Below are 13,636 nucleotides of genomic sequence, written 5' to 3' on the forward strand. Positions count from 1 at the left end.
CAGACTACATGGTTGAAAGGATTGCCATTCTTTTCAGGTCAAAAACATACTTATTGCAATTCAAGAGACGGAAGATTATTTTTGCTCAGCATATATTAATTCATCGAAAATTTTGTAAAAAAATAAAATAAAATATTTTTATTTTTATGAAAGAAAATACTAAATACTAATTTTTCGAGCAGTTTTAGCAATAAAATTACTTTAAGTTTACATAAGCATACAGCCTACTTTTATTTCATCTAAAATAAATATTTTATTTATGTAAGCTTTAAACTATATTTTCTTTTATTTTGACCGCAGTGAAATTATGTAGCTACATAAAATACATTTTTTTGGTAACTTATTTCCATTCAATTGAAATTACAACTGTTACTTTTGTATTAATATCAAAATAACAAAATCGTACTATTAATAATATAATATACATTGCTAAAGTTTTGTCTCTAAGGTACCTTAAATTCAATGCTTAGTTTTATGTTATTCATTTTTCCATACTATCCACTGCATTTCGTTTTTAAGGTATTCAAATAAAAAATAAGTTAAATGAAAATACCCGAGTAAATTAATAGTAAAGTTAATTTTTCGGCTAGGTAAAGTAAGAGAACTTCATAACTGAGGTTCCCGATATCTAGAATTTGGCTAAAAAAGGATTAAAAAAAATCAAAATATGCAAACTAAATCTGGTTTTATATCGCTCATGGTAGCAATCACAATTTCATTCACAAACGATGCTGCATTTATTGGATCTAAACATTTAAGAGGTATCCATTAACGTTTCCTACTGACTATTTACAGCTAATTAATATAAAGGAATACGATTGGTTAATGTGTAATGCGGAAAATTATTTTGACTTAAGAGACTTCGTATGATCCTATCAAAGGTGAAAAGCAAATTCGCATTAAAATTATTATCGAAAAAAAATTAAACTCAGTCATTCGATATCTCGTTGTTCAATCATAATTACAGGAGAGATTTTAAAAATTAATTACCTATTCGTTAATGGTCCTATAAAAGGATTTGTAATAGCTTGAACTATAGGCTTCGATGCGAACATGATTCCAACTTCAACATTTTCATTTACCAACTCGTGATGACGCAATTCTTTCATTTCTGGAGACAAAGTCGTTGGAATTTCAGTGGTTGTCTTAATATCTTCTGTAGTACTGCTTGAGGAAATTTTCCGACCTCTGATTCTTTGTTTTTTCTTTTTTCCAGGAGACGACTCCTTGTCCTCTTTAGCTTCTTTTTCTCGAAGCCGGTCACAAAGCTCTTGAAGGCCTGGTGTCGTGGACAATAATTCTTCGTCGGTCACATTTTCAGTAGGAATGTCACTTTGTGGCAGGACAAATTTCTCTGTGACGCTGTTAGATGTGGAAGCGTCTGTGGCATTGCGTAATTTCAAGTCTTCTTCGTGATGAAGTTCGTAAAGATAAGAGGGAATGATGGGAACTGAAAACAGAATATTTAATCTGTTAGAGAGGTACTATAGTGCATATTTCCAATCGAATTTGCATGTAACATTTTCGGTGAAGTAGAAACTAATGCAAAAAAAGTTAATTTTAAACTTCAAGAGACAATTAAACATTTCATTTACCTTATAGTAATAATGATAAAAATATTTTTATGGGGTGTTGTTTTAAAAGGATATTGTACAGTTATATTTTTCAGAAGCTGATTCTGCAAAATTGGCTTACATTTTCATGAAAAGTTATATACGAGTAGGTAGTAAATGTGCTCCCATTTGCTTGGTTTATTGCGCGAACGTTGCGAGAAGGAGCGTCGAGAGGGGGTGGGTATTTAGCGCCAGACTGGTTCTTGGAAATTTAGTCACCACGGAGATTGTTACCTTCTGAAGTGTGCCATCTGTATGCGACAGCTTAGTTTATAACAGATGAAAACGTGGAAGAATGTTTGACTTTAATTCTCGAGAATCTTTATCTCACTGTTTGGAATATATAAAGTGCTGTAAATATTCCCAGAAGCAAACCAGAAATCCTAGTTTCGTCAAGATGGAGCAGCCTCATGCAGCTCAAACCCATCTTAACCAAACATTAAAGAAATTTTTTCACATAGATTGATATCCAAAAGAGTTGATTTAAATTGTTTCCAGATTTAGTGCCCATGAACATTTGCTAGTAGGAGTCTTCCAAAGTTTACGTCAATGGTCTTTGGTGTCTGGGTCAATTAAAAAAAATATACGACAAGAAATTGCAAAGATCGGGTAAAATACTTGCCGAACAATGATTAATAATTTTGCCGTTCGTTTAAAAGAATGCCTTAAGCGTAAAGGTTGACTTGTAGATGAAAACAAAATGTTTAAGAAATTATTTTCCAAAGCATATAATGAGACAAACACTTTTAAATATATATACTTGTAATAATTTAGATGCAGAAGATACATAAAGCAGCCGATTAACTATTAAAAGAAAAAGAAAGCCAAATGTATCGTGTTTTCAGAGGGAAGCTTGTTTCAAAGTAATTTGGCCTTTGATTTATAATGATAGTTTCAGTTTGGTTTATCTGGATTAAATTTTCTGTTAAGCTTTAAAATTTATAATAAACTAAAGCATATATGTAAATTATCTGTGTAAGGGCATTATGTAAAAATCATATGATGGCTATTAATTTTGAATGAAGCTTTTCAGAGAGTATTTGAGAGCGTTATAAATAACTGATGTTTTTAGCACAGTATTGGAAATATCCAAATTAAATCGAAGAACTAAGGGACTACGAAGTTTGAGATATATATAAGTTTTATTTTACATATTTTCTTCTATTCTTATGCATTATTATAAATACTTTAACCCTGAATTTGAGTCATGAATGGGGAAAACCTTCCAATTCGTTAAATTGAAGTGAATTCGTTTAGTTTGTTTTTATTGCTGATGCCGATAAAATTCGTTTCTTCCCTACAGCCTTTAGTACATTTCCCTACAGCCTTTAGGGTTATTGGCATTTACCTCTTATTTAATAATGAGTTACGTTTATGAAATAAACACATACATATTTCTCGCAACTAGTGATTAATCTCAAAACACTAATAATTACAGTAAATAAATAGATGCATTAAAATGACTGTCACACTGAACAAGTGTATCGTATCTAAAACATAATACAAAAATCTTCAGTTATCTTTTATGCTTTCTGAGGCGTATTTTAGATGTATTGTATGGTTAAATGTTTATTAATGAATGAATTTATAGAGATTCTCTTAATCAGTGAGATACTCCTAGTTTTAGTAAAGCAAAACATATAGTAACTCAGAAACACAATAAATCGATCCCCTAGCACATAATCACTTATATTTGATGCTAGATGAAGTACTCATCGTTGCCCAATCTTTACGCAGCGTAGAAAGCATAGATTTTTCGAAATCTTAAATAAACAACGATGTTCGTCATTTTTGGTTGAAGTTGATTTGTGCAAAATTTTACTATGCTCGATTAAAATGAACAATGTAGAATAAAATGAACAATGTAAGAACAATGTAGAACTAATATATCATACTATAACGATTTGAGTAAGAACGGATATTTGCTTGTTATGTGTTATTCATTTTTCGGAAATTAGCTTTTCACAATTCATTCAGTTTGGCCGATTTCTTCACCGTTTTTGAAATATTTGAGAAACATTTATATAGAAGACACTCCGTGTCTGCTTTGAAAGTTCTACACTTCCTAGAAAGTTCTACACTGTACTGTTATAAATTGCAAACGAACATGGAGCTATTTGCGGTTTTTGCAAAAACTGATAGTGGGAACGCAAAAATAGAGGCTTGAAAGTAAGAGGAATGGCATTATTTCAAACTTGAAACTGTGTAGAAATATTAATACTTATTTTTGTAAAAAAAATTGTAAATCCCTTGCTTTACTATGTACGAACTGCATAAGGAGACCAGACGTCCCGCTTTTGGCGGGACAGTTCCGATTTTTAGGAAAAATGCACGACAAGCTACGGAATATAGTAAAGCAAGAACTTAATTGAAATGTGCAAAAATCATGCGATCATGTTACTCAAATTTTTTCATATAGTAATATTTCTGAAAATGATCTTTTTAATTAGACATCATTATTAAAAAATATATTGATAAGGAAAAGTTTAAATCTTGGACATCAGCGAAAATCATAATAGAGAAAAAATAGTTAGATATATTTCATCATTTTGAAACCAACCACGTTCCATACAATAAGGCACTCAAAACTATGGAATACCCCAGGAACTAATGCTGTGACAGCGCTTTTTTTCTACGGTAAGTAAAGTGCGGACATCAGAAAAATCACAATTAAGTAATCAGACTTTGAAAGCCATTTTATGTGTGAAATATAATTTAACAAATTCTTGTTCGAAATGTCATAACATTTCGAACAACAACAACAATCTACTAAACAAAATTCACTCAAACGAGAAATATGCCAAAGAATAAAATGATACTATACATAGTTTCTTTTAATTTATTTGTAAATTGTACTTTTGTTGAAATTTTAAAAATGTATTACAATACTATTTTTCGTTCTGTGAAAATTTGTGTTACTCCGTATAGACCAAATGTTTAATCACTCTCCCCCTGGTCAATGGTGTCCCGCTTTACCAATGTCGTCACCTTAAACTTACACCAACAGCGAGAACGCAACAATGGCGATGTGAACCTAAGATGAGCGTCGTGAGCGCAACGTTCCAATATAGATGTCCTAGTTGTGAACTCCCTGGGCTGGATTTCGGAATCTGATTTCTCGTGTTTTGAAGTGCGCAAAATTTCATCAAGATCGGAATAAAACTGTATATTTGCATGAATTATGCACACACACATACAAAAAAGGGGGATGCACTGCTTTACATACATTTAGTTCGTTTCGATGAACCCAGCCAGCATAATTTTAAAGCAACTGAAGATTTAGCACCTTTTCTGTTTGACAAGAATAGAAAACGTTTCATTCTAACATTCGTAACATCAATTAGGCGTTCTCTGCATGCTGCACTTGGTTAGAGATCAGATGCCCCCCTTTAGCTACTCCACTGTCAGCTAGTAATTAATAAAAACTGTACTTTCTTAATTAATAACAGAATAAATTGAAAAGAAAAATTAAATATTTTATCCTTTTCTGAACAACAGCGCACTCTTGCATTGTATATTAAATTCAAAAGAACGTTTTGCTGAGCGGCAACATTCTTCGTTTATATCAGAGAGCTTTCTGATTAAATTTGCAACGCGAATACCTTACGCTTTTCAGAGTGGCGGCACAAAGTTTTAACCTTTTCCGGCACGCTACCTTTTAAAGTTGAAGTTTTGATAAAAAAAAAAAAAAAATGTAGCCAGTCTAATAAGGCCTAGAGGAGTACACAAGTAAAATTTTGTGAAGGTAGTACTTATCGTTTTAATTCTGTGGGTGAGCTCAAAGTGGCACACTGATTGAATAGAGCTTCGAAACGAGTGCTGAAACGAGCATTGTTGTCAACTGACCGATGAGATGCGGAGAAACAAAGAATACAGACTCTCAGTTGCCCTAGATTATCGGTGAGCCCGGTCTGGGCACACCTAGGGTTCGCCGTTGATTTTAGGCAAGATTTCAAGGTAAAAATTTAAAACTAATATAGAATAAGGACATTAGCATAGAGCCAAAAAATAACATGGAAATTTCTTTTCAAACAATTCCTTTTATACCCTAAAAAAAAATCTGGTTTCTTTGATTTCTTTAAAGATTTCGTTGAAAAAATGAGGGTCTTAAAGAACTAAACATGGCTAGGACTGGTTTATGTTGAGCTGCCATCTACTATAAAGAAGGTTCAGAGTAACCTATAGTAACCTATAAATCCTTTTTAATTCAATTTTTCAGTGCGTACAGAAGGAAATATTTAGGTGTGTCCAAACCAGACACACTGTGCCGCAAAGGTTAAATCGCTAAGGTTTTAGTCAAAACTTAATTAAATTAGCGTAAAATATATGCATATAAAGAGTGCGGACTCTGTGGGGTGGTTTTTGAGAAGTTTTACGTAGGCCCTGGCCTTCCTCTTGTATGAAAGACAAACATACGAAGACTTTTCTTTATTTACGTTATATTACAGAAAATTCGGAAGAAATATGTGTCATTTTCATTTATGAAATTTTATTTGTTTGCCGTTTTAATGAATGAATATCAAAGAAGATTTAGTATGCAGGTTTAATTGTCCATCACGTAGATTATTTGTATATACGATACATTATGATACCTTATGCTTTTTGTAAGTAAATTTAACTAAATTTCGTATGCTGTATATAATTTTAATGTTTATATTTTATCATTTTTTTATTCTCTTGCTCTTGCTCTTTATTTGAAATATTGTTTTACAATGAGCTCCCTATAAACCAGTCTCGATAACCGGCATAATAACGAAGTGTAATAACGGTTGATCCAAAGCTGAGTTTGAGACAGTAACTTTTCCATTTTTTAATAATTTTAAGTAATAAAAACTTTTCTAGCCCAAACATCGCTAGCCCAGAAAGGGCTATTAGTCTCGAAAAGGCATTTTGCTTCGAATCATTAAAAGCGTTGAATCACTTTTCAAATTGTTGCCACCAAATATTATCGCCATGCATTATATTTAAATAATGATTAATCTGCATGAATGTATGCATGTTTCTCGCATTGTGAAAAATCAACGACACCTAGAGCCAGCAAATTTTCAATAATGTAGTCCTCCACCTAAATATGGGCCCCTGGAAGCTCAAATATTGAATTTCAAATTCGTTTCATTACTTCTTTCATATTTTATAAAATTTTAACGAATTTTTGATTAAAAGACTGAAAGATTTCAAAGCAAGCAGTGACAACACTGTGCGGAACAAAATATTTTTGTTTCCAGCAGCAGGACTGGCTATCGGAAATTCTAAAGATATGCTGTTTTTAAATATTTTTAGCCCAAAGGGACGCTAACCCAAATGCTGTCGAAATGTGTATGTGTGTGTAAATGAAAAAAAAAAAAAAAAAAAAAAAAAAAAAACCACGCACCTTTGGACGTAATTATAAAATATAAAAACTTTCATATATTTTTTAGAAAGTTCTCAATCCTTTTATCTTTTTGGGGCAAACCTTAATATTAGTTGCAAGCCTAATTAGAATAAATCGGATCATATAAAGCTTTATATTTTTTAAACATTACGGATAACTACGTTTATGCAGACTTACTAGGTGTAAAATAATGTAAAGTACGTCTCAGGGGAAAAAGAAATTAAAAAACAGACGTTGTGAAATTTTAAAGGAGAACCATTTTTTACGTGTTTAGTAGTCATTTTGAATATTTTTAACATTTTAATAGAAATCATTAACGTCAATGTTTTAATTTGTTAAAACTGACTATTCGGTAATCCATGCTAATCGTAATAACCGAGATGATTGCAAAAATATTAGTGTTTCCTCACTGCATTGAATGAAACGTAAACATAATTTATTTAATGCATACGAACATTCTGAAATTTATTTTAAATCGCATGTGTTCGCAGACGTAGATGGATTTTATAGAGTAGATGGCTTTTATACATATTTGAAATTTTATAATACATACATACTCAGTCTTGAAGTTCTGAATCGGCAGAGCTGTCATGTATGAGAAAATATAAAGACTCTTTTTAAAAATAAATACATACGAAATATTTCGCAATATAAATAATAACCAGGAAAGTATATATAAATATAGAAACTGGAGTTCGCAGCAATTTTTTAATTTATGCATTTAAATTTTCATAATTTAAAATTTAAAAATTAAAATTATACCAGCTTTATTGCGAATAGAGAAAATTTGTTAAATATAGAAGTATATATAAGAGATTACATAGAGACATATAATAAAAAGTACATCAATAATAACCGCAGAGAGATACGACACCTTTAAATACCTTTACACATATTTTCCTCATCCATAAACGTTTAAGAAAATGCAATAAAAATTAACTGATTTAATTGCCGTTGATTACATGCTTTAATGAGTTAATGCAAATAAATCGAAAGGAAGATGTGCACTTAGCACTGATTGATTGATTTAGTTGAATTATTCATTACATTTAGTTTTTTGTAATTCATAAATTATGAATTTGTCATTTTAGTTGATTATGGCAATTAACCTTGTATTGCAAAGTAACTACTGTGGCTAAGCTTCATAAAGTGAGGCAGCAAGAGGAATAGAGGAATAGCATGATATACGGTTTAAATCTTAATTTGAAAGTAAATTAATTATAATAACGTTTTTCCCTTTTCTGTGGTTAAAACTGTATGCATCCTGGTATGTAAATCTTTGGCCTTAGCATAGTTTTACGTCCTTCTGTTATTATAAGTCACATTATAAGGCATTTCTCCCGCCTTCTTAGCATACCTTTGTAGTGTAGCGGTCTGCACACTGGGCGTATATCCAGAGGTTCGTGGTTCGATTCCCGGCGAGAGCGTTGCTTATTTTTCAAGTCTCTTGCTTCTAAAATACCTAATGTCTCTACAACATATCTGGAATAAATTAGTTTCTTTTCCATAATATGAACTTTCTGGATCCATATGGAAACAATCTGATATGATTGTATCTGATCAGTTTCAGATAAAAAATTTTGCAGTGGCAAGTGTCTTCGCTTTTGATTATTGGTAATTTGAAACACCTTAAATTATTTTGTGAAAATGGCAAATATTATAGAAGAGAAAACATTTGTGCGTTAGAGGTAAGGTGTAAGATCAATTCATCTCTCAACTTTCTTTCTAACAAGATAAACAGTGTAAAGATTGCAAAGTTTAAATAAAATAACCATAGTTTCATTCCTACAAAATAAATACAAATATTTTTATTAGAAATTAAGCATTTCTACTAAAAAATATTTATTAGAAATACATTACGCAATAATACTTACGCTTATACATTACGCGTAAATACGCTTATACATTACCTAATAACAGTCATTTTAGCACTTGATTGATTGAGTAATGGGATGTAAATACCTCATCTTTGTCTTTTAACATATAACTCACATGAAGAAACTTAAAAATTTTAATTAAATGTCTTGTAAGAGATCATAGACCATAAAGCATTTCTCCAGCGCCCATAAAATTCCCCTGCGATAAGAGGGATTTATCAAAAACCAAATTTGATGAACTTTATTCTTAAACAAATGGGTGACAGAGAATTACACAGAGGAAGAGTACGAAGAACAACTGAATTAAAAATAACTAAGGAATAATTTTCTATAATAATAATTGAATTAAAAATAAGGGGAAGCAAATGACGGTTGTCTAAGGAAAAAGATGAATGAAGAATCCGCATGAATGTACGAAATTTTCTTGCGTAGTAAATACATAACGGTAACTACAGCCATCAAATTTTGAATAACTCAGTCCTCCACCCGAATATGGGCATCTAGACGCCCGAATTTTGACTTTCGAGTTTGTTTTATTATCTATTTCATATTTTGTAAAACATTAATGAGTTTTTGTTTAAAAAATTCAATAATTTCAAAGCGAGGAGTGGCAACACTGTAGGGAATAAAATATTTTCATCTCCATCGCGCGAGACTGTCTATCGAGAATTCTAAAGTTATAGTGTTTTTAAGTATTTTTAGCACAAAAGGGCATCGGCTCAAATACTCTAGAAACGTGTATGTGTGTGTAAATGAAAATGGAAAAATTCACCTTTAGGTGCAATATAAAATCTGAAAGCTCTCAGAAATTTTTATGTACTGGTTTGAATAATACGTCAGTCATTTTTATGAGTTAGAAAAGAATAAATTTTAAATGAGTTTCATCATTTCAGAAACCATTTTGCTGTAATTTAAAATCCTGACTGTATTGTTATATTCATTATTACATATGTACACTGCTCAAAAAAAAAAAAAAAAAAAAAAAAAAAAGAGAGAGAGAGAACAGTGCTATATCTCCCGTTCTACTGGGCCGATGACAAAATTCTGTTGGCAGTGGTGATAAAGGCAAAGCATATTTTGCTTCCCTTAAATAAAGCTAAGACTAAACTAAATAAAATTCATGCTTTATTCCGTAAATAAAATAAAAGAGCTAACACTGTAGCCTTTACATTTAAAATCATTTGATTGAAAGCAAACTAGCATAATGCTAACTGATAATCACACAAGAGAACAGGAACATTCGCCGATACCGGCGTACATATATATTATACTCGGCCAACCCGCCGATCTTGACGTCATCGGCCAATCAGCGGCAACCACGTTAGCTTACCGCCGATTGTCCTCCGATCAAAATTTGCATGTGGAAAACTAAAGCCAACAAATTCAAACTGCGTTCTTCATGTCTCGAAAGCGCGACTTAGGATATATATTAGATTTATATATAACACTATTCTAACATAGGTATTTTGACACAAAAATGGTCTTTTTCTGAAATAACATAACAAGTTTTTTCCATATTTCGATTCTACGACTCCAATTATGCCAAAATACCAAGTTTTGTAAAAATCGAACCAGTAGTTTTTAAAATATTAGCTCCCAAAATTTTAGCTCCTCAATGTTAACTGAATTTGGCAAATATTTATTAATATCTCTTCTTTTATTAAACTTTTATTATTTTTCGTTTCACATTTCGAAATTTAGGTTCATTCCAAATAAAATTTACTCATTTTTTTGTGTTTTATTTTTAAATAATTTTTATAAATTTTTCGAAAAAAAATTTCAATTATAACCTATAAAAAATTTACCATCATCTTAAAGTAGGTGTATTTTTAAGCATATCTACACAAAATTAGATTTTTTTATTCAAAGGTTTCTAAGATATACACGAATTTACATATTTTCGCGTTTTGAAATTTGCCATCTTTTCTGGGGTGATAATAACGCCAAATGCGGTTTATAGATTTTTGTTACAGTGAATTGCCACAGCTGTTTTTAACCTTAAATTTCAAGTAAAATTTTACGGAGAATTAATTATATGAAATTTTTTCCCTCAATTATGCGTAATAAATATTTATTAATACTATATGAAAAGCTATTTTTTTAAATTATAGATGATATTATTCAAATTTTTAACAATTTTTTTAATTTCTCTCTTTCATCCTTTTTTTTTTTTTAAAAAATAAGAGTAAATTTTTACATTCGGCGTTTTATCGTCTGCTACTTTACTTCGTTTAAATCAAATTGTCTAAAACTGAGAATTTTCGTTTGATGTTTATTTGAATTTTATGAAAATATTTTATGACATTCACTGCATAATTTGTTTCTAAACAGACTGTTGCTTATGAAGTGGCTGAAAGAGCGGCTGATACTATCATCCATATTTTTAAAGCACAGTATATTTTTATAGAAACATAAGATTTAGAATAATCATTTCTATAAAAGTCAAATTATGATATAAATATACAACCCTCTAGCGACTGAATTAATGGAAGTTCAATGGTTATGTAGATATGATCTGCAGCTACTTAATGGCTGGATAAGTCTGCAGGCTCTGTGGACAAGTAAGAATAATTATATAAACGACACCCAGCATTCTGGATTCAATTAACAACGAGGATACTATGTTTATTAAATGAATTTAAGACGTTTTAAAACATAAAAAATCAATTCATTTTCTATCCTAAATGTATTTTTGTGCGTAGCGTATTTTCATTATATCCTTGAAATTCTAATTTAGAATGTAATTGTCAAGAACTGAATCCTAATCATCAGTAATATAATAAATAATTATTACGGTTGTAGCGTTGCGCGCCTCCAACTTGCACGCAACCAAGAGGTGACTGTTGAAACTGGATAAAAGACAGAGTCTTGTTAAGGGTTTAAGTCCCTTTTTATTCAACGTAATAAATTACAAGTGCGTGCTCTTGACGCTCACAAACTACGCCAACTCGGCGGTCAAATAAAAATAATAACCTGAAAAGAAACTAAAGACAAGACTCTAACTACGAGGCTCTCTAAAAGTAACTAACCTCACCGCGTTTTACAATACCGCTGCTAATTCAGCAAACTTGAAGATCACTTGAACGATTAATAATTCTTCCAGGCAAGCACACAGGCCGAAACGCGGGGTTCTTCAATTTCTGGTTAACTACCTCCGCGCTCGTGAAGTAAGAACAGCACACCTCGAACTCGTTTCCTTTCTATTTAACTCAGGATACTTCCGCTGATAATTTGAATCCTTGCGCGTTCTACTAAAATTTACATACTCTGGCATTGGCAGTTCCAGGGGAAAGTAAGGCTTGACAGGAAAGGTAGTTTAAACTTAAAATAAATGTTAGTTAAAATAAATATAAACCCTACACGGTTATTAATAAATCTTTCTTATAAAGTAATTGCAAATATTTCAAAACATTTTCTGTCTGAATGCAAATACTTTTAATTTTATATTAATCAAGATTGCACACGATATTATTTATTTGCACTTCAATTTTTACCGTCAGCTCTAGTAGAATTTACAAATCAATTATATTTGATTAAGGAATGCCCATCTAAGTTTAGAAACAGCGTACCGTAACAGCAATTCAATTATTGGCGCCGTATCTTTCATCTTACTCCCGATTGGCAAGCTACATGATTTTTAATGAGTATTCGGGTTTTGCTAGTAACTTCACATGGAAATCGCGCTTAAACTAGGTTAGTTGGTTATTTGAACATAGAAAGAACATGGGGGCTATTCGATTAAGATGCTTTCATAGAGAACCTTTGTAAAGAGAACCTAGAAAACTACGTACGAAAACCAACCATGCAAAAAACTTGGGTTAGACTTCGCAACAAACAATTAGTATTTAACAATCTTCAAATGCTAGGCAACTGGTGAGGATCCAATTAAATCTCCAATTTAATATTTTATTTGTTAAATATTTAAAATATTGTTGTATTCTTAGACACAAAAAGCAGAATTTAAGTTTTGTTAACTCGTTAGTAAACTAGCAAGCCGTAGTGCAAATGAATATTCAATTTCTTTTGCATTAATTGTATCCATTTAATATTCCTGGAATATGAGCTAAAGGCGGAACGTTCTCGGAAGATTAAAGAAGTGTTTAAATCCAGTGATATTAGGTTTGTCTTACAAGCTCAGGATCAAAATGATTCTGCAATTTCCCGAATAGTTGACTTGTAAATGGATGTGAATTAAGCAGATGACTTTTAATCTTACGTTTTCAGTCAGAAAACGTATTCGAAATGTTTTCTATTGCATGACAATGCATCTTTTCATTATTCAATAACCAGTCAGAGAACCACTTGTGTTCCGAAAATAAGTATGTGTACTCAATCGTCCTGCATGTTCTTCAAATTTGCCTTACTGTGATTTTTTTCTTTCCCAAAAACTAAAGTTGCCTCTCAAAGGAATGGTTTTTGACATTGAAGAGACAAAAGGAGAATGACATCTACTTTTAGAGGCATGTCAAAAACATATCTCTACAAGCCTTCTCTTCTATTACATGTTGTGCAGTCAGACAAAATGTTGCATCAGCGTAAATTCTATAATCTATTTTTATTACACTCTGATTACTTTATTAATATACAGTGAATATATACTAAATTTTTTACTTCAGCCTAAGAAATTCGGAATTTTTGACGAAATTGTTGTCGGAACTAGGACTTAGAAGATAAGTCAAATTAAATATTTCGATAACCCAATAAATTCACGGTCGAAGTTTCAATATTTTATTTTCGGAGGGAGGGGAAATTTTTTCAGTTTTGGTCCATTATCC

The 13,636-nt window shown here is 31.3% G+C and overlaps 1 protein-coding gene across 3 annotated transcripts in view; it reads right to left on the reverse strand.

Annotated features, from left to right (window-relative positions):
• Window positions 1-13,636, reverse strand: part of LOC118201050 (synaptic vesicular amine transporter-like) — a 231,192-nt gene that overhangs the window by 73,687 nt on the left and 143,869 nt on the right. For all 3 annotated transcript variants that reach the window (XM_035373075.2, XM_035373081.2, XM_085825689.1), the window contains exon 3: window positions 991-1,450. In XM_035373075.2, the coding sequence (XP_035228966.1) occupies window positions 991-1,450 (460 nt within the window). The remainder of the gene's footprint in view (window positions 1-990; window positions 1,451-13,636) is intronic.

This window comes from Stegodyphus dumicola, chromosome 10 (genome assembly GCF_044657685.1).
Source record: "Stegodyphus dumicola isolate Sdum_Otavi_A_Nest chromosome 10, ASM4465768v1".
Taxonomy (NCBI): Eukaryota; Metazoa; Arthropoda; class Arachnida; order Araneae; family Eresidae; genus Stegodyphus; species Stegodyphus dumicola.